The sequence below is a fragment of the Eriocheir sinensis genome, chromosome 17, assembly GCF_024679095.1.
Source record: "Eriocheir sinensis breed Jianghai 21 chromosome 17, ASM2467909v1, whole genome shotgun sequence".
Lineage (NCBI taxonomy): Eukaryota > Metazoa > Arthropoda > Malacostraca > Decapoda > Varunidae > Eriocheir > Eriocheir sinensis.
In genome coordinates this window covers 12,641,495-12,664,055 of record NC_066525.1, presented here as the reverse complement: position 1 = coordinate 12,664,055, position 22,561 = coordinate 12,641,495, and the positions used below count along the sequence as shown (strand labels likewise).

The following is a 22,561-nucleotide window of genomic DNA, read 5'->3' as shown; positions in this document are numbered from 1 at the left end:
AGCATCACAGGCGTGTTTCCCCAAGCTTTCCCCCTTGAGATTAATTTATTGTGCGTGAAGTTACTCATCTTTCATTTTCCATGAACTCCTCGGGTAGAATGGGCCATACCACTCCTGTTACCTACACAGGGGACATGCAGACAACAGAACAAAGGAGAGAATTTCCACCGCTTTGCCACCACTGTAATATCCATGAATTCTACTACACCAGCCATCCACACAACATTTGCGTGTCATGAAACACACGAAAAATCAATCGAGACCAGAAAAGGGGCTCACCAGTGCCAGGGATTGAACTCTGTGGCCAGAGTTACACCGCTTGCCAAATGAGTTTGGGAGGCTTTCTGCATCACAGGGTCAGGCACAACAATCTCATGTTGCCTTCTGGGGAAAAAAATCTATTCTTGCCAAAAACAGACAATTTTTTCAGGTGCTCTAATAACTGGAAACCCCATTATGGCAGTTAGTCATTTTTATCTAGAAAAATAAAATTTATTTAGGGATAGAATTCATGTGGTCACTTACCTGATGGTCGGGGTCTGCTGGATTTAAGCACCCAAACATGTGGAGTGTCACTGTGCACTCTGCACATACTGCCTGGTGTTTAGTTGTAGACTTACTTGTTATCTATCTGTGAATTTGTCATGTCTCGCGAGCTTATTTTCCTTTCTATTTTCCAACACGACCTCTGCGTGTATCGAAATAACACACGAGAAATTAATCAAGACCAGGAGAGGGTATTCGCTGGCTGCCTGGGCTGGGATTGAACCCGCGACCAGCGTGACGCGAGAGCCATTCCCTACCGAGTCGGCCAAAGAGGTACCCCACTCGCCAAGTGGGTTATGGGAGGCTCCCTTATCAGGGCTAGTCGTCGCACTACACGGCTTATCCCCCTATGTAGATTCACTTCTGTGTTGAGACCTTAGACAGTGACCACTATCGGTTCACTATTTCACAACGTCCCCGTAGAGACATACCTCAACTCTCCCATTTTCTATTACCCTCGGAGAGCATGGGCCATCCTACCTGTTACCCCTTTGGGGAAACTCCGTAGAACCGCAGGATAGGATGCCCACCGCTATGCCACCAGTGTCATGTCCCACGAGCTTATTTTCCTTTCTTTTTCCCAACACGGCCTCTGCGTGTATCGAAACTACACACGAGAAATTAATCAAGACCAGGAGAGGGTATTCGCCAGCTACCTGGGCTGGGATTGAACCCGCGACCAGCGAGACAAGAGAGCCACTCCCTACTGAGTCGGCCAAAGAGGTACCCCACTCGCCAAGTGGGTTATGGAAGGCTTCCTTATCAGGCCTAGTCGCCACACTACACATTAATATAATGCTTCCCCTCAAAAACGACAAGTCTCCATTTTGTCCTTCCAAAATATCTCTTCTTGGGCACTCCAGCTGTCTCACTGTCCCTCTTTTCCTTTGCTGAGATCTCTTAAAAGTCTGTTAACTATCTTTCCTATCTCTTACAGTGTGAAAGTGAAGGTGGTCTGGGGCAACATTTTCTTTTCTTTTATTTTATTTAGTGCCTTTAATAATTCTGGCCCTTGTTTTTCCAAGTCCATATACTCAAGAGGCAAAGAGTTTGTCTTGGGCTATCAAATGCTCATCTCAAATGATCAAAATGATGGAAGATAATTCTAAATTTGTAGGTGTATTTCCTATTATGTCACACCATGCCTCAGGATGAAGCAGTGGCAATGCATTATATAGCATTGCCATTGATCTTTTCTTGAATTAAGACATAATTGATGAATGAACTTGGTGGATTATGAAATGATACAATTTGGACGGATAGTGAACTTCATTTGTAATAGACTTAGTGAGAAATATCAAGATGTACAACAAGAAATAAGGCCATCTCCCCAGAGCTGAAAATTATTAGAACCTTTCAGTATCTTGACCACCAGAAACAAATGTAACAATAATGCAGTAATGACTTGGAGCTTTAATAAGACCATAAATAGGACCATCAGAGACAGGTTCTGCCATGCTAGCATCTTACACTTAGGCTGATGCCTTATGATTCTTGTCAGGGTGTTATCATTTGTCTTCCTACTCTTTTGAATGCCATTTAAGTTTCAATCTTTATCTCTTTATAAGTATGGGCCCTGGTGATCCTTCACTGTTGATAATCACTGTGTAGATGCTGGGGTGGAATATTGCTCAATTAAATACCTACTGATTCTTCCTGAAAAGTAAAACAAAACACACACACACACACACACACACACGCAAAACAACAACAACAACAACTATTTATGATAGATAAAAAATTTCACTACAGCAAAACATTAGCAAAAGGTCATTTAACAGTTTTAATACAATAATGAAAATACAGCATTAGAATCTATGATTCAATACAATGTACACACATATATATACTAATACAGATTAGTACATGTGTACTGATAATATATTCACATCACTATCCCCAATAACCTTCAGGTATACAAGGTCAGAATCTCTTTATACAAAAAGTTTAAATATTCATTATAAAAACAAGATATGTCTATCTAGACTTTCCTCATCACAGATATAACTTCAGACCTGTAACAACTAGTGGTTTATCATTAGCATTACAGGAAAAGAAATTGGGGTTTGGGCATTATGTAAGGGTGCACATAAGTCACAGACAGATAACTGATAAGGCTATATTTTAATGAAAGTAAACGTATGCACTACTGAATATGGAGATGATATGAAACGAGTACTATTAGACATTATTCACATACTGATGAACTGTCCAAACGGCTTTGTCAATCAAATGCAGTTGTGTCTGGCTTAGCCTTGAGGCGTCGATGTGCCTTCCACTCCACTATGCAGAAAGTGAAGGTACCAATGGTGGCAAACACTATCAAAATACCTAAGTGCCAATACAGTTCAAAAACACTTGAATAAAAGAAGCATGCAGCAGCTGACACAGACTGAACAAACTTGAACAGTGCAAAGGCTGGGCCAGAGCTATCTTCATAGACAGAACCAAGAATGGAGTAGATTTGTGTGTTAAAGCACGCATCTCCGAAACCCAATAAAAAGCTGCACAGGAGAGCAATCACTTGACTGAAAAAAAGAACATCTAATTAGTTACAAATGGAGACTTAAGACTAAAGACTTTGAAATTGAGATTTGCTTTTGGAAAGTGTCTCAGCCCTACTTCTAACTGATTTTACAGTAGTTGCCTATGTTTATAATGGAGTGTGGCCTTGTGGCCTCGTTGGAGCAAATGAAAAGTTAAGAGATACTGAATGTTTGAGCTTATGCCATCATGATAATAGGACTGAGGGTGCACAGACAAGTGAATAAAGTCAAGTTTTTCATAGAGATGAAAATGCACATGCCCATAGAGACTGGTTGAATATACGATGTCAGAATAACATCATTGTACTTGAAATAATCATCAGGTAATGAAAATCAAAACTGATTTAACAACTTGAGTTTCTCCCTCCAACAAAGTAATGCTAATTAAAAATGATATTGAGTTAAGAGATTATGATATAATATGCAGATAAGTCTTAATTTTGCCCAAGTCAGAAACACAAGTATGTATGCAAGCATGTAAACATGCATGTATGTAGATTGGAAAACAGTATCCATGACTATTGCTATATAGGTACATTAGTTTCTTAAAAACACCTGGTGAAAAAATATTGTTAATGTATTTTTTTACAGATGCCATTTGGCCAATCAAAACTGAAAACAACAAAAGGGCAAGGCTGTCTGAAGTTTCCTAACGAAAGAGACAATAGTAATAAAGAGGTTATTAGTTGTGAAATGGAATAGGATATGAAAATTTGACAGAATAGGAAAGGAGTCTCAGAATGCTGTAGAGAGAAAATAAAGTAGAGATATTGCAGTATGAATGAACAGAATATATGGAAAGATGAAGTGATAGATTTATTGCTGTGGCTATCCCTTCAAGAGAGCTTTGAGATGTAAGTATTGCAAAGGATATATAGATGAGTAAAATAAATACCTGGGTTCTCCATATGGTAAATGGGATGAGTCGACTGTGTTCCCAAGTGGAGACTTTGTTGGGAGGTTCAGGAAGATGAGGAAGTAACACAACACGTGGATAAGGTAACCCAAGATCACGATGGGGTCACGACCGAACTTGACAGTCTTTGATCCAAAAATACCAAATACTCCTCCTCCTGAAAATAATGTCTATGCTGTATAAGAGTCAGTAACAAAAGTTTATATTAGAATTGATAATGAAAACATTCATTCATGAAAATGGTTAAGATAGATGAAGAGATCAAATGCAGTGAGATACTTCACAAACCTAAGATTTCTCCGACACCAATGAACATTCCAGAGAGACCAACAAGACGCTTGGGATCAGGGAAACGCTGAGTAAAGCCCAAGCAGGTACTGTAGACTCCACTGAAGAAGGACAACTCAATACCTGCAATATCAATGTTGGAAAAAACGCACAAATCATCATCCACAATTTCTCCCTTTGTAAATAGAACACTTAGCTGAAGAAAATCTATTCATATAAGAAATATGTGGTGATGCAGTGACATGGACACTGAATAGTGGCTTAGGTAAAGGTAAAGTTGGGGGCATACACTATAGCAGCGCGTGGCCTTGGTGCTCATCTCCGTCGCATTGGCCCTTGAGCCTGTGGCGGGAGGGAGCCCATTATCCCAGGACACAGGGCCAGTGTGACATCTGGGTTACCACAGCTTACCTTCCCCAAGTTTCCCCAGGTACCCATTTATCGACCAGCCTGAAAGGGAGGATGAACAGCTGGGTGAGCTGCACGCTGACTGCCCGGGCCGGGATTCGAACCCAGGCCCGCGGAGTAGTAGCCAGGCACACTGACCACTATACCATGGAGGCGTATAATGGTGGCTTAAAGAGGCAGATTTATGTCTTTGGTAAAAAGTGCTTATGCAGAATCATGGGATATCGCTGGAATGACTGTGTTAAATCAACAATTACTCTGTGAGACTGCCTTGAATTCTATTATCTGCAGAGTCCGTGAACATCAAATCAGGCTCTACGGGTGTGTGGCCAGAAGTTGAGTCTGCTCATCATATTGCTTTTATAAGAGATAATTCAGAGTGAAGGAGGCCTGGAGTAATTCACAGAGCTCATGGCTTAAGCAAGTTGATGGATACTGCCCATGAGGTATTTAGGATGGGAAGGGGGTCTGCATGGAGACTTACTTGGAGGAACCCCGGCTTTGGTGCCATAACATAGGAATATATAGGAAGACATAGGAAGAACAGACACCAGAAGACCTGGCAGTCTATGGCGAGGGTGTCTGTCTACTACTGCTACTACTAGTAATCTATGTGTGGTAGGACAGGATAGAATAGATGAAGGTGGGCTTGGTGATGCACCCCCCAGCATATGCCCCTCTTGAGTGATAGATTGACTTTTTCAATTTCCTATATAAATGGGAAGAATAAGAATGTTTACAAAAGTGAAATCATGATGTGCTACAAACCTGTATAGAAGAACGTGGCAGACAAAAGTAGCATGTCTCTTGTACTGAAGAGAGCAAATGATTTTTTCAGAGCATCAAAGGGCCCCCCCAAATCATCAGCTCGACCTCCCCCTTCTGAACCAGGTTTTGGTAGGAAGCACATAATGCCAACGCCAATCACTCCAACCACTGTCAGGGCTAAGAACACCACCATGCGGGTATGTTGATCAATAAGATCCTTTCCCATGAATTGATAGAAGACAAAAAGGTTCCCAAACAACATGCTGAAAAGTAATGTAAATAACATTAGAAGTTGTTTCCATCTATTTTCATCAAACACATACTTTAAAACCAAGGATAATATATGGCAAGGAACAAGATTTTTAAGAGTTGATATTTATTACTGAATGTCATCATGAACCTAAATTAATTAAAATCAAGTTTATCAAGTATGAATACTTTTATATGCATAAAAAACATAAACACAACTGTAGCAAATCATAGAAAACTGAAATTAGCAATGAGCTACATAATTGCTAGTTGCAGTAACAAGATGGAATATTAACAAATTCTTCCTATTAGGTCAAGTCTAAGTAGATATTTCTTATTTCTTCTAGTGTTATCAGGGTAGCATATTTATCAAGTTATCAACTAAAATATCAACACCTGACATGGAAAGCAGAGAGTTATCTACACTCTGAGGACACTAATAGAGGTAGACATGCTACAGGTTTACGTACCTGCTTTGTAGCATGGCCCAGAAGATGCCTGAATTGCGAGATATAGTCTTCTGGGTGGACATCAATGTGAGGTAGTTACCCTGGCCGGTCCATATCAAGGCAGCACCAGCACCAACTAATACTGATGTCAGGTACAGAATTACTGTGTGTGGCCATAGAAAACCAACAATGAAGATTCTGGAAAGTGAGAGAAACATTTGATGCATATAAAAAATTCTGAATGTGAAATACCTTAAGGTAAGTTTTCTCCCACTCTTAATGATAGCATCCCAGTCAGCAAGGAAGTCACACTGATGTTCTTAAATAGTTATACTAGACTTTCCCAGTATCTGTGCTTTGGTGTACTCCATCACTATCATCCAGTACATAATTAGTATCAATAAAGGAGAGATCATCCTATGTGTACAGATTACCATCATCATCTGGAATTTAAAATCCAAACCAGGTCATCACATAGTTACTGTGAGATATATCAATAGGAAACTATATATTACACACAGCTTCACACAGCTTCAGAATTTCTACTGAATACACAAGAAAAGTCTGAGGTTATGCAGGCAGGCTAGGGATTGTTGTTTTGAACTAATTAATAATGTTTAACAGTGAGGTTATATGTTGTAATCACACTGGATTCATGTTCTACATAGTCAAAGATTATATGAGCACTGCAACCATCTTACACAGCAATGAAAATATCTGATAAGACTTGAAGTCTACTAAATAACTAAATCATTAATGAATTAATACATAAGTATACCATGATATTTATCAGTTGATTGTTTGTAAGCTACTCACTAAAATTAGCATAAAAACTAGTTCTATATGATTAGAATTTCACATCTAAAATGTTTTACTTTATATTGGTAGGGGTGCACAATGACAACACTTACATGTAGGTTATGCCACCTATGATCATCGTCAGCTTTGGTCCAAGGAAGCTGAGGCATGATGGGGCAAGCCAGTTGAAGGAGGCAAACACTGCATAGATCACTGCCAGAGATGTGTATCCTGATCCAGTAAAGTCGGGGTTCTCAGCCTGAATGCTTTTGATGACAGTTTGCTGCAATAGCAAAAAATAAAACAACACAGTCAACTCTGTCAAAGACAAAAATCAGTATATTATTTGCTCTCTCTTACATATTGACTCCATTTTGACTCAAATTAATTCTATCTTCTTTGGGTTGAGTATTTCCTTCTCTCATTTCTTTTCACCGAGGAAAATTTGGACTTTCCAACTTGCATTTACAAGAAATAGTCTTGTGATGACATGGAAATGATGCTAAACAGAGAGGGGAAATAAACATTTAATGGAGATTAAAACATAGATAAGAATGTTCAAGCCAGCAAAACACAAACCATTATAAAAGAAAAACTTAATGGCATATGAAGTGTTTAATGACTTGCTGTATAGACTCGTTAGGAGGGTACAGTGACGCAGCTGGGAGTCAGCGCATGAGAGACTATGGGAATGGGTTCATGTTATCCGTGGAGGGGCCTAATGCAAATACAGATTTGCGAAATTACCTTGATTTTTTTCAGAATTTCAAAATTTCATGGAGTGGGCTCAACTTAAGTCTGAGGGAGTCTCGACAAGGTACCTATTCCTCTAACAGAAATGTCACTTGAGAAAAGCAAATCCTATTAAGTTGATATAAATTTGCTAAGAGTATAAAGAGAATACATAAGGACAAACTAATTTAAGAGCCAAGAAATATATAGCATGACAACAGTTCAAAACATCTTAATTTGGATTTTCTGGCAAAAAAGAAAAAGGGATGATGACATTCATGAGGTTGAAATGGATAGAGTGATTTAACAAAAGTGATATTAGTGATATTCATATACTCAGTATGGACAGAATGAATAAACATTAAAGAGTGGCAGAAGCATAAGAACAATAATAAGAAGACTGGATATTGGCATAAGTATATTTTTTTGCCCTAAGAGATACAAATGGCGATGTCATGAATATTGTAGAGGAAGTAGCTACAGTAGCTTATGTTGTGAAAAAATTTACAGTGATTTGTATAGTGGTTAGGGTGGACAAGAGATGGTAGTGAGGAGAGTGAGGTTCTGGACTTAGAAGTTCCCAGTGTAACCATGGGCACAGTAAAAAAAAAGGTCTGGAAAGAATGACTAGGAGTGAAGCATGTGAAGATGGACTAGCTATGTACCTAATCAAAGATGCAGATTTCAAACAATAAACTAGCTCATTATACACCAAAATCTTCAAGAGTCATAGAGTTTCTTGAGCCTGGAGAAATGTGTCATTGAGTGGGGTAGTATTTCCACTTTTTGAAGCACATGAGATATTGATCTACATATGAGAATAAATCTTCTTCCAACAACCAACCTGAAATTCAAACATGAACCCTCGAAATGTGAGTCAGACACTCTAGCATTGAGCCAAAATGTACCCCTTGGCTTAAAAGTCTGAACTTATTAATAAAATGCAGTACTGAATGAATGAATGAGTGGATAGACTTAGCAGTTACATAGAAAGTGTAAGTAATACTGCAACTTTCCAGGCCTAAGCACCTAGAACATATCTTATGATGTACTGTCACAGCATTCTTTAAATATGATTGAAATCAAAGAATCATCATGGATGTTATTTGGAGTGACCTTTGCACATGATTTGTATCAGAAACAAACAAACTAGCAAACAAAAAAGACACCTGTCACTTTTCTTTTGTGCTGAAGGTTAAAAAATCTTGGAAAACCTCTAAACAGCAAGTTACTGGCAATTCTTTTTCAAGTCATTAATAACCTTTAAGGTATGTAGTTGAAAATTCAAAGGGGCTGCAATGCAAATTGAATAATGAGAAGAGACTGATGGTGTGCAAGGAAAGGGAGAACGAAATCATCCAGAGGAGGGGATTGGGGGAGGAGAAAGAGGTGCTACAGCGGTGGAGAAGAGTTAGTTGTGTTGTGGCTGACCAGCATGTCCATGCATGAATACACCAACAGTCTCACTCTTAACACTCTAGTCAAAGAGAAAATATATAAATATGTTTGGAGTAGGCATAGGTAGAGGTAATAAATGTCATTGAAACATTTTTTTCCCTTTTGCATACTAATCTATTTTTTTTCTCGTGTAAAATCAATTATTGACATCGATCAGTTTCATTGTATTTATTGTTAGTTTATATATAAGAAGTGCTCACAGTCACTTAGTATTATCTCGAATGTGGAGGAAAACATACTAATCACACTATGTACTGCCTGGGGGTTGGGATGGCATGTTCCTCCCTTCTCCTTTGTTGTTTACTTGCAACAATAAACTATCAATCAATCACACACACACACACACACACACACACACACACACACACACACAGTTTCCAACAACTGACCTGAGGATTTCAAATCAAAGACCTACAGGTTAAGGATAGCCTGCATAGCGACTTTTTCGAAATGCAATTGAGTTGCTGATTACTTTATCAATAGGCTCTTAAAATTACTCATGGATATATCCACAACCTCTATGAAAGCCTTCCCAGATGTTGGTGTGTGAGCCCCGAAGTGTTTGAGAGTATGGGCCACAGCCTCTCCAAACAAGTTTTGTTTCTATTCTCCGTAACTCGCTTTAATGACAATACCTACTTGTTTTGGTTTCTTCATCACTAGGCACTGATAGTGGATTGCTTTCGTGTAAAAAAATTAAAGAAAAAAGTAAGATATAGATGAGATAAAACGAGTTGAAATCAAAGATGGTGTTTGAAATGTTTACACCTCCCTTTACTTCATGATATTTTTTTTCAAGGGATTATTAAGTTACTGTAAACACAGAGTTACATGCAATGGAGAAAGTTCTATTGAACACAATGAAGTGATCATATTTCATAAGCTGAAAAGGAAGGGAGTTAAACACCTTTTTACATCAAGTTGTAGGCGCTAGACATGGGTCTGCTTCTCGGCAAAAAAGAATCTCGTGCGTGTGCGTCAGTGTGTGTCCTTCATTGTGCAACCACGTTGTCTAGCGCCTACAACCTGATATAAAACAAGTGTTAACTCCCTTCCTTTTCAACTTCTCTAAAATGTGATAACACCATCGCGTTCAAGAGAACTTCTCTATTGCATGTAACTTTTTGTTTGCAGTAGCTTCATAATTCCTTAAAAAATTAGAATGAAATAAAATGCTTCATAAAACATTTCAAACACCATCTTTGATTTCAACTCATATCATCCATACCTGTCAAGTCTTACGTTTTTTGCGTAAGTCTTACGTAATTTCGGTGATTTTCAAGTCTTATGGCGTAAGTTGAAAATCTTACGTTTTTTCTCCGCTTGCGATGTTTTTTTTTTTTGTAATATGTGTTTTAAACAATTTGAAATATATCGTACGCGCCATATTTAAATTCATGTGAGCGTGCTGTTACGGTTAGTGTGTGTGTGTGTGTGTGTGTGTGTGTGTGTGTGTGTGTGTGTGTGTGGTGGGGTGGGGTGGGGGGGTGGGGGGGGAGGTACACTGTACCTCGTGCACCCTGCTTGAGTCCGTCGGAACCATACCTGTCAAGTCTTACGTTTTTTGTACACAAACTTATGGTTCCCAACGCAAAATCTTATGGCAAGACACCACAGTAGCTTGACAGGTATGTATTATCTATGTTATATTTTTTTCGATTTTTTAACAGTAGTAAGCCACTATCATTCTACTGTTTAGTGACGAAACCAAAGCAAGCATTTTATGACAAAAGTGAGTTACAGAAAATATAAGTAAAACACGTTTGGAGAGGCCTATCTTGATGAGTGGGAGACAGACTGGCTCAAGCTGTTATCATGTCAGCGACGAGCGCAGCTTTTAATATTCTAAAGTAATTAAAAAAACATGACTTAAGTTGTAGCACCTCTGGAGGCTGGACGTTGGAAAAAAATATATATATATATATATATATATATATATATATATATATATATATATATATATATATATATATATATATATATATATATATATATATATATATATATATATATATATATATATATATATATATATATATATATATATATATATATATATATATATATATATGTGTGTGTGCGCTGTGTGACCGTCCTTACCTGCATGTTGCCTTGTGTCTGGAAAGAGGTGAACACCAGCATAAAGGCCAAGCCCAATATCCCGATGTTTATGGAGGTGCGGTCCATCGACACCTTCATCTTGGCGGTGTTTTGGGTTCCTCACTATACTAGACAGATGATTGCAGTGGATGCCGCACAACACAAACCAGCGACAAGCGGCCGCGGTAACGGTTATGAGACAATTCCGTTGCTTCAGAGATACGCGTAACACGTTTTATTTATACACTTTTGTTCCTGTCGCATATTAAATGTCTGTAAGGTTCGCACGAGAAGGCTTAGGAGTGTGAGGCGAGGGTGGTGGAGTGGCGCGGCGTGGAGCCCTTGGCATGAGGCAGATAAAGCAACACAACACCGGGCAAAACTTTCCTGTATTCATATAAACCACACGCAAAATGAACGAAACGTGTAGAAGACCAATCTCATATGAACTAAAAACAACAACAAAATTCTGCGCTAAGACTTGTTATGGAAGAAAACCACACACAGTAAGATTCACATTGCTCAGAGTCAATTTTACTTAATTGTCCATAAAAAAAAAACACTGAATAACTAACTCGAGTACCCTCGGTGGCGTAACCCTCGTCGGTTTTACTGTACCGTTGTCACAATAGAAGAGCGAATATTATAAAGTCTGTCCAATACGCAGTACTTTTCTTCCTGTGAGCGGAAAACAAAGAGTCTAGAGATTCAGAATCCTTGGTGGTAAGTATGCAAAGCGTGTACGCAGGCAGATGAGTAGTTATGTTGCCAGAACTCGCCGCACGGGCAGCGACAGTCCGTCCACTGACCTCACGCACCGCTATCAAGCTGCCCCACTAAAACTTTATCGGATGCATGTGGTTCTTACCCCTTGTGTTATCTGCCATTGTGATGAACATGCCTATCGCTTCTATCTTTCAGTTTAGATAGGGGAGCAATATGCTAATCCTGTGAGTTACAAAAGTAGGTAGGTTATACTATACACTTTTTGAGCTAAAATGTAAAAATGCAACGAAATGACACGAGACAATCATATCAGTTGTTTATTGTGGTTTACCTTTTATCGGCTGAACAAACCAAACAACAACTGTCATTTGCGCTGCCACAAGTCCTACAATTATTGTTGGCGGAAAACTAGTAAAAAAAAAGGAAGTGGGGTGTTACCAATAATTATTAGATTTAGTTTCCCAATTACTTCGTGTATTTAACAAATTTCTTTCAAAACTTAACTGGGGCAACAGCGGGAGGCACGGGGGTGCAGCCACATGGCACTGGCTATCACCGAGGAAAAGATAACCAGCACTGACTGCTCTACAAGTGATGCCAAACCATCTGAGTACACTACACAAATTAAAGGTTTGCTGATAACATATACCATAACCAAACCCATACAACCTAATACTCTTAAAAACAGGAAGATTATCACTTTGCTTTGGCATCTTTCTTGCCTCCTGCTCTCCTCCACCCATCAACGTCCAGCCTCCTGACGACGGGCCGGCGTGAGGCCAGCACGGGGGGAAGCAGGGCAGGGTTCAGCAGGGTCACTGCTCTGGGGGCTCCACTCTCGCTCGGTACAAGCACTCCACAGGGAAGCTAAACTATTTCTTGTTTAAAAGGACTATATCCTGTTGTTCATGGTGTCGAGTGTCGATCGGCAGAAGCGTATGGTTAAGATCTTGCGTATGGTGACTCACTGCATAGCGAGTCTCGGCTGTGAACGCCGGCTCGCACGGTAAGGACAAGGCACATGCTGCCACTATGGTAAAGGACCAAACGACGGCCGCTTTAAAGGGGAACACAGCTTTAGGTTGACGCAGATACACCGCCACTCTCTCTCTCTCTCTCTCTCTCTCTCTCTCTCTCTCTCTCTCTCTCTCTCTCTCACACACACGATATATGTACGAGAGAGAGAGAGAGAGAGAGAGAGAGAGAGAGAGAGAGAGAGAGAGAGAGAGAGAGAGAGAGAACGCAAACTGTTGAACTTTCACCTCATGACAAGGGTGTTGAACTCTTCCTGAATGACTCGTGCGATACGCGATTCTCAGCCCAATAATGATGGTCCCTCAAGGAATATCACGTTGTGGTGGAGAAGCCGCGGATTTGCTGTAAGCTGATCACCGGCCGACTCTGCTACAATAAAAGATCCTTAAAATCCGCTATCTTAGTGGACAGCCTTACTGGGGATGAGCAGTGAAAGGAGAACAAGATCTGAGGAGATGAAGTTCCCGGCGAGTACCGTTTGTCACTTGTGTCAATGACTGGAGTGATTCCTTACTTTATTATGAAATAAACGAGTGATAAAATAAATAAGTTATGGGAGTCGTCATACATACACGTGAGTGGAGGGTTAAAACTCCATACGATTCCAGTGTATTTTTAAAGCCTTACTTTCAACCTCCTAAATATTCAAGTAATAAGACCTTCCAGTTTTACGTTCGTATATATAATTAAACTTATATATATATATATATATATATATATATATATATATATATATATATATATATATATATATATATATATATATATATATATATATATATATATATATATATATATATATATATATATATATATATATATATATATATATATATATATATATATATATATATATATATATATATATATATATATATATATATATATATATATATATATATATATATATATATATATCCCCAAGGAAAAATACAAAAAAGGGGTTTCATTGGAAAAGTAAAGAAATGTTCCATTGGAAGAATTAGTGGTGTCCCCGTGGAAAAAATAGTCCGCCTGGAAAAAAAAATATAAAAGTAATGATTAAATAAATTAGTTACAGCAAGTTTAATTTATATATATATATATATATATATATATATATATATATATATATATATATATATATATATATATATATATATATATATATATATATATATATATATATATATATATATATATATATATATATATATATATATATATATATATATATATATATATATATCTATTCATTCATCTATCTATCTATCTATCTATCTATCTATCTATATCATATCTATATATATATATATATATATATATATATATATATATATATATATATATATATATATATATATATATATATATATATATATATATATATATATATATATATATATATATATATATATATATATATATATATATATATATATATATATATATATATATATATATATATATATATATATATATATATATATATATATATATATATATATATATATATATATATATCTCTCTCTCTCGCTGTCTATATATATATATATATATATATATATATATATATATATATATATATATATATATATATATATATATATATATATATATATATAATCTTCCGTAATGATAGTATACCTCAATGAGTCACGCACAAGTTGGGCCTATTTAATGGTCACCCCACCCGGTCTCCATTTGGATTAGACTAACAATATACTTACCTCTCAGCTTTCGGTCGTAAATAAGTATCCTGTGGATATTATTAAGCTTTATTTTACGTTGAATATTATTATTTTTTCCGTGCAAAGTGCTTGTCATATGGTCTAAATCAGAGGTTCTCAAACTGGGTGCCGCGGCACCCTGGGGTGCCACGGACAGTGCCTAGGGGTGCCACAAGATCATCATGAATTTTGAATCATTCTTTTTTTTCTTCTTTTTATGTTAGTCTGCATTTATAACTCTGTAACTGTTTGGGCATGTACTGTACCGTATGTTAATTTTGGTTCGAGTATGGATAATAATTTTAATTCATTAATTAAAGTAATTTAAATAGGTACAATTGTGTATAAGTAGTTAATTCATGTTAGGAGGGGGGGGGGGTGAAAAAGGGGTGCCACGAAAGGGTTTATATAAGTTCAGGGTGCCATCATTGAAAAAAAGCTTGAAAACCTCTGGTCTAAATAAATATTCCTAGACTGGCCACGTGCACGGGAATCACGGCAATTGTCTCTTTTTTATTAATTCGGTTGGCATGTGGGACTAACATAAAACGGACAGTTAGAAGTTGAATTTATGATATACAAGATAAAGATGTTTTGGGGACGAAACAACGCAAGAGTTGCTCTCTCTCTCTCTCTCTCTCTCTCTCTCTCTCTCTCTCTCTCTCTCCGGATGAAAATGCAATGTTGGCGTCTCCCCTTCCTCCCCCCCTCCCTGGAACTGGTTCAGGCTGACAACTACGACGCAGCACCACCATCAAGCACACCCCAACACCACCCCGGCAGCTCCAGGGGGTTCAGGCGCCTTCAGGCTTTAGCCCAAAGTGTTCAGAAGGCGCTTCTAACTCCACCAGAGAGCTTTCACCCCTTCTTCCCCTGCAGGCCCACTTACAGGACTAAAACAATATAGCCTCTCATTCTTTTTTCTGTTTTTAGAGCAGCGCCTAAACGGCTTTTTTAATTTTTTTTTGTTTTTGTTTTTGCCCTTGAGCTGCCTCCCTTGCTGTAAAAAAGAAAAGAAAAAAAGGACACGACTCAAGCTCGACTTCTAAATTTGTTAGTGTCTTTGCGAAGACAGGTATTTATGTGAGCACAGAGGGAAAAAAACCGGCCATGCAGATTGTAACAGAGATAAAGGCAAACGGATAAATGGCAAACACAGTGGCAGAAAGACTGACGGACAGATAAACTGAATTTTGGGGACGAATGAAGTGGAAAAGTGTGGATAATAGGACATGTGTGTGTGTGGAGAGAGAGAGAGAGAGAGAGAGAGAGAGAGAGAGAGAGAGAGAGAGAGAGAGAGAGAGAGAGAGAGAGAGAGAGAGAGTCCACGTCACAAGCAAGTAAGCAAAAACACACACACACACACACACACACACACACACACACACACACACACGGCAGCTTAGGCCCTCTTCCCCTACCCAACCACACCGCTAGATACGCTGCACCAATGAGAAAGCAGCTGTCTTTCCACACCCATGGGCTCGGCCAATCACAACCCGTGCTCCAGCCACCCGCCTACGCCACTGGCCAATCACAGTTCCCCCCACCTTGACTCTATCCGTTCGTTCGTTCGTTCGTTAGTTACTGTGTGTGTGTGTGTGTGTGTGTGTGTGTGTGTGTGTGTGTGTTGTAAAATCCTTTATTTCCCTTTTCATCATCATTTGCATTACTTCATTGTAACTACCGTCATCACCATCATTGTTATCGTCCACTGTGGTGATGATGGATAGCTGCATATCATCACTACCTAAGTCCAGCTCCACCGTCATCACCACCATCATTAGTTATCACCAGCATCTGCATAGACAAGGCCACTCGAAACAAGTTTTGGAGAGAGAGAGAGAGAGAGAGAGAGAGAGAGAGAGAGAGAGAGAGAGAGAGAGAGAGAGAGAGAGAGAGAGAGAGAGAGAGAGAGAGAGAGAGAGAGAGAGAGAGAATAAAGTAAAGTAAAATTAAAGATAATGCAAAGATGATGCTAGTGGGTCGATTTTCAGGCAGATCTGTTTGTCTCCATGTAGCTGTTGAAACCCTCTTGTGTGTGTGTGTGTGTGTGTGCGTGTGTGTGTGTGTTTAACCTATTGTTTTTACTTGGCTGTAATACACAAAATTCAGCTTGCGTTTGAATGTTCTTTTTTTTATCTAAGTTACATTCACAGGAGGGTTGATTCTTTTTAGCAACAGAGGAGGCATCTCAAGGTCAACACAACAGTGCAGTCTGCAAAGCGCTGCTGCTATAAATGGAGAGGCGGGAGAAGTTCCAAACGATTAATCATTTTAATTTGGAAGCGTCTTAAAGGTCCCATCTTGAAAGCATTGGAGACATAAAAAAGATAAAATCGACATAGGAAGGCAGCTCCAGAGGTTACTCTCAAAAATATTGAAAGGGAATAAACGGCAAGGCGACAGTTTTTTATTAGAGTTGAATAATATATATATATAAAAAAAGGCGTATTGCTTTGCCTGTCTACCAATGAAATCTTCAGCTATATCACCTAAGAGTTACGTCATTAATCATTATATTTTGAGAGAGCGCACATACCCACGCAGGCGCCCGCAATAATACGCACTTGGGAGCACTCCCCCACCTCAACACACACACACACACACACACACACACACACACACACACACACACACACACACACGAAGAGAAAGTTGGATCTATCGACACTTTTTCGGGTCTGACCTGCAGAGGTGAGGTACGACTTGGGGACATTTCAGTACGAAAATAGGACTTTAGAAAGCATACTGAACTGTGGTGTTAATAATTGAGACAAACAGGAAACGGAAAGTAGGGTCACGGTAGCGTCTGGATATGGTTGCATCAATCACCCCTCGGCCCCTTAAAACACCTTTCCTACCGGAACACTATGACTGAAGTGAAGACTGACTTAAAGGGATTACAACGTGATAGTAGACACACGGTCAGCTTCCACTTGCCCTGGGAATTAATAAGTAACCTCTGTTATGAAGTCAGCTTGCTAACAACTATACGCCGCTAGGCTGTGTGTGTGTGTGTGTGTGTGTGTGTGTGTGTGTGTGTGAGGGGGGGGGGGGGGGGGGCGACAGCGATCCCCATGACAACTCGCAAGGCGCCAAGCTCTCCCCTTGTCTAGCTAGCCCTTGACCTTGGTATGGTCCGAGCCGGCGCACGTGTCGAGAGGAGGAAAGTAGACCTCCAGAATGAGAGGTGGTTGGCTTGGCTGTGAGGTAAGGTAAAGTTGGTAAAGTTTAGTTGAGCGTGGCCTTGGTGCTCGTCTCCGTCACACTGTGGTGGGACATAGCCAGTGTGATATCCGGGTTACTTCGATTACCTTCCCTAAGTTTCCCCAGGTACCCATTTATCGACCATCCCGAAAAGGAGAATGAACAGTTGGGTGGCCTGGGCGCTGACTACAAGGGCCGCGATCCGAACTCCCGGTGGTAAATAGGCGTGATGTGCTAACCACTTCCCTACGGAGGCGACGTTGGATGTGGCGGGGCAGCGCGAATCATGTGTGACGTCAGTTTGCGTGCATGACTGCGCGCGTTTGTTTGTTTGTGTGTGTGTGTGTGTGTGTGTGTGAGAGAGAGAGAGAGAGAGAGAGAGAGAGAGAGAGAGAGAGAGAGAGAGAGAGAGAGAGAGAGAGAGAGAATGCTAACTTGTTTTCCTGTCTGTCTGGCAACTTCCTCAACCCTTGCATGTTAGCTCTTTTTCCCTTCCTTTCTCTTTTCTAAGAATCTGTCCTTACAAGACACCTCCCTCCCGCCCTCTCCCGCGAGCTTTCCTTCCTCTTTCATCTATTTATTTATGCTGAATCATACACACACACACACACACACACACACACACACACACACACACACACACACACACACACACACACACTATGCATCTATTAGGACTCACTTAGTAGTAAATTATCACTAAGGGGCAGAACGATCAACAAAGTGATAAAAAGTTACACAAATGTTCTTCTGTTTTGGTATCGTCTTGTTACCCGAGTAGTCCATAACCTATACTTTTAAACATCGAGCCACCTTTCTCTGTTTCGAATGTTCATGTTATCATTTGTTTTTAATATTCACCTCCAATGGTCTGACAGACGTGGAATTCATGTATAGCTATTAAAAGTAAAGAACAACTATACTCACAAAGTCGCCCTTTATCTTGCCCACCAACATCGCCTGCTCAGCCTCATTCTGTCTCGCCCCTCCCCTTTCTGCTCCGCTCTGCCCAGGCACTCCCCAACTCCACTCCGTTTTGCCCTGCCCCGCTTCACCCTGCGCTGCCCTGACCTGCCAAGGCTACCTCTGCCTCACCCCGCCTCGTCTCGCTCTTCTCCGACCATGTTCCTGTCCTTTGCTCTGCTCAGTTCCACCACTCGCTAATTCCACCCTATCCCGCCCCGCCTCAAACTGCCCCTCCCCCCAACTCAGTCCCGCTATATAATTTTTTTTTTCGCTCTTGTGCAAAATTGGTCACAAACTCATCTGGACCCCCCCCCCCCCCCCCACACACACACACACCTCAACCTCAATCACATGGCTGACGAAAGGAAACAATAACAACAACTATAGAACCTCTTCCGAGTGAGAGTGTGTTTTCGATGACTTTCACTTATTTTCGTTTCTCTCTGAGCCACAGACAAGGCGAGACCGGTACCGGGTGACTTTCGCCGCGGAGGAGGGGAAGTAAGGGATTGAGGGGGGTGGAAAGAGGGAGGTTGAGAGGGAGGAAGACGGGTTTGAGGACATGCAAGTGAGAGGAGGTAAAGGGATATTGGTATAGAGGGAGGCAGTGGGCATATGAAGGGTAAGAAAGTGAGAGGAAGGGAGGAACGGAGGTAATATACAGTAGGTTGTCCGGGTTGAGGGTGGAAAGGGGGAGGTTAAGAAGGAGGAAGCCGGGTTTGAGGGCACGCAAGTTAGAAGAGGTAAAGGAACACTGGTTATAGGGGCAGTGGGTATATGAAGACAGAGGGAGGACGGGAGGGAGGGAGGGAGGTATACTATAGTGGTAAGTATTCCGGGTTGAGGGTGGGAAGAGGTAGGATTAGAAGGAGGGAGGAGGATTTGAGGGTACACAAGTTAGGAGTTAAGGAATACTGGTTTTAGAGGCAATGGGTATATGAAGGGTAAGACAGAGGGAGGAAGGGAGGGAGGGAGGTATAATATGGTGGTAAGTATTCCAGGCTGAGGGTGGGAAAAGGTAGGATTAGAAGGAGGAAGGAGGCTTTAAGGGTACGCAAGTTAGGAGTTAAGGAATACTGGTTATAGAGGCAGTGGGTATATGAAGGGTAAGACAGAGAAAGGGAGGGAGGGAGGGTAAGGCGTCAGGAAGTACCTAAGAAAGCACGACTGATTGACCTTTGAATACTGGAGATAAGGTTAAGGCTCCGAATTATGCTGTCATTTAGGTTTCATTACTTTTTTTGTGACAGCGAGATAATAAAGAAGAAAGCAAGATCTATTATCACAACTGTCATGCATTTAACGTGTCAGTGTGCTACCTTGAAATGTTTATCAATCTCATAACGTTTATCTAAGGACACATTTACCGACTACAGATTTTATTTTTAGCTGGATTTTATGTTATTTCGCTTGTATTCTATTCCCTTGCCTTTTTTTTTTTTTTAGCATGCTGTTATAAATGGCGAACGTGTAATGTCACCTCCCTCTGGCAGACCTGTATCCTGTGTGCACATGTATTCATCTTAAAGGTCAAGTTTCTCTCTGTCAGTCTGTCTGTCTCGCATCAATGCCTAAAGTGTCCACGGTGGGGGGGGGGGGGGGTTGATGTCTATTTATCCCTCATGTTATTTCTGTATCCAAAATTTGTATGGCGTGATCCTCAGTGTGGTTTCAAAATTAACATATCCATCTTACTATTTTGAATTTGAATGTATAGGTACGGCATTTCAGTTCTTGGTTCTGTGCAAAGGCTGACAGGCAGATATCACTCCAAGTTAACTTCCGTGGACAACCATACGAATCCTGTCACGGGTGAAGGGTTGAGGTAAGAAGTTATTTGTTACCATCCGTCACATAAACAATCCACACACATGCCCTGAATTAATGCTGGAAGGAGGGATGGACCGGCGTCACTGTTCATCCTCTTTCACTTATTCCCTCCACTGAGCGACTAACCACGAACGATCTCCCTTCCCTTATATCTCCTTCAACGAGGTGGGAGTTTAAAGGTCTGTTAATCAACACTTCACATCGCTACACACCGCCGCGTTTGTGGACACACCGGTCTTTTTACGGTTCTCGAAACACCTAGCTATACGGTACAAGTCGACAACACGGTTCGATTCCATTTTAGAGGCTTTATGTATAGATCCTACAGCCACGCCAACACTCTCGCCTCGATCACTAACGGACCAGCACACCACAACGGCCGGGGAGCCAAACCGGACTGTGATGCCTCGAAGAGAAAGTTTCGATAGTGACGGGAACTGTATGGGGGGGGGAGAGAGAGAGAGAGAGAGAGAGAGAGAGAGAGAGAGAGAGAGAGAGAGAGAGAGAGAGAGAGAGAGAGAGAGAGAGAGAAGGGTGGGAGGGGGGTAATCAAATTGATATCAGGGTTCCATATTGCAGGGTTTGCCGGTGACCGTGAAAAAAATAGAATAAAACAACCTTCGTGTGTAACTTGTGATGACTGTAAATTGACGATATGTGTGTGTGTGTGTGTGTGTTCTCTATTAAATCATTCATAGGTTCGCAAATATTTATGAAGAAAGTGGCTGGTCGGTTTTTCCACTTACGGTTGTGTGTCCCTATTACTTAAAATTATCATCCACAAGTTATTCGAACATTCTCTCAAATCTTTCTAAGGTATCCGCATAAACACGGTAGCTGAGCTGGTTCTTAAAACTACACTCTTAGCGCACCGAATCTTTCTTATCTCCTTTATCTAAATAGCAGATCTATTAACCATTACAGTGTGTCCTCGAATGCATTTGTTAAAAGTCCTTTATTTTTACCACCTCTGTGAACCTCCTTTGTCCACTGGAAGATCTTATTCAGTTAGCCGGGCACCCATCGCCTAACCAGTTGCTTTATCCTTCTCTTCTAGTCTCTCTCTTTCCTTTCTTCCGCTACCATATGCTCTCTCTGCCATGTCCTTTCACATATGTTCTCCTTTTTACATTCTTCTATTTTTCTTCTTCAGCTCCTTCTTGTATCGTCTTTGGTGACCTGACCTTTCCGCTGCACCCCACAATGAATCCACTTCTCATCAGCCTGACTTACTTTTTCACCTAACTGGTTTCTTCCTCCCCTACCCTGTTCCGTTGCTTACATTATCGTTACAACTCCCTCTCCTTTCAATGTTTGTTCCTCTTTGTCCTACTCTATCATCCTCCTTTTCTCCCTTCACCTCACCCTCCCCTATGTATTTATTTCTTAACCCTTTCCCTCGCTATGAATCATGTTACTGCCTCTCACTATTATGGCAAACACGTCCGCCCCTGGTACTCACCCCTATTGTTTACTTTCTATATTCAAGGTCCCGTTCACGCGATATAAACCCTTTTGCTGAATATATATTATGTGCATGTTTGCCTGCCAATGACTATGGACGGAGAGCAGGGGAAAGTGTTTTTTTTCGAAGTAATGATACATAAACATCATTAATAAGATCTTTTTTATATTTTACGACCCTCCCCTCCTTTTTTTCCAATTAATAGTGACACGTGGGTTACTCACACACACACACGCACACACACACACACACACACACACACACACACACACACACGAGCGCAATATGCACATCGCCTCTCTTGTCAGTAAACATTAATATTTTCCCTCAGATCAGAACAAATGAGCCATGAGCTCAATAAT

The 22,561-nt window shown here is 40.3% G+C and overlaps 1 protein-coding gene across 12 annotated transcripts in view; it reads right to left on the bottom strand.

Annotated features, from left to right (window-relative positions):
• Window positions 1-2,315: 2,315 nt before the first annotated feature.
• The window catches only part of LOC126999954 (UNC93-like protein MFSD11), a 38,677-nt gene continuing 18,431 nt past the window's right edge, over window positions 2,316-22,561 (bottom strand). For 7 of the 12 annotated variants that reach the window (XM_050863147.1, XM_050863144.1, XM_050863146.1 and 4 more), the window contains 6 exons: window positions 7,082-7,251; window positions 6,192-6,368; window positions 5,473-5,735; window positions 4,297-4,419; window positions 3,988-4,165; window positions 2,316-3,074 (listed from right to left, as the gene is read on the bottom strand). In XM_050863147.1, the coding sequence (XP_050719104.1) occupies window positions 2,771-3,074; window positions 3,988-4,165; window positions 4,297-4,419; window positions 5,473-5,735; window positions 6,192-6,368; window positions 7,082-7,251 (1,215 nt within the window). In that variant the 3' untranslated portion in view covers window positions 2,316-2,770. Of the gene's footprint in view, window positions 3,075-3,987; window positions 4,166-4,296; window positions 4,420-5,472; window positions 5,736-6,191; window positions 6,369-7,081; window positions 7,252-11,258; window positions 11,796-11,876; window positions 12,050-22,561 lie in introns of those variants that run through there. The other 5 variants (XM_050863152.1, XM_050863153.1, XM_050863150.1 and 2 more) reach the window with 5 other exon arrangements.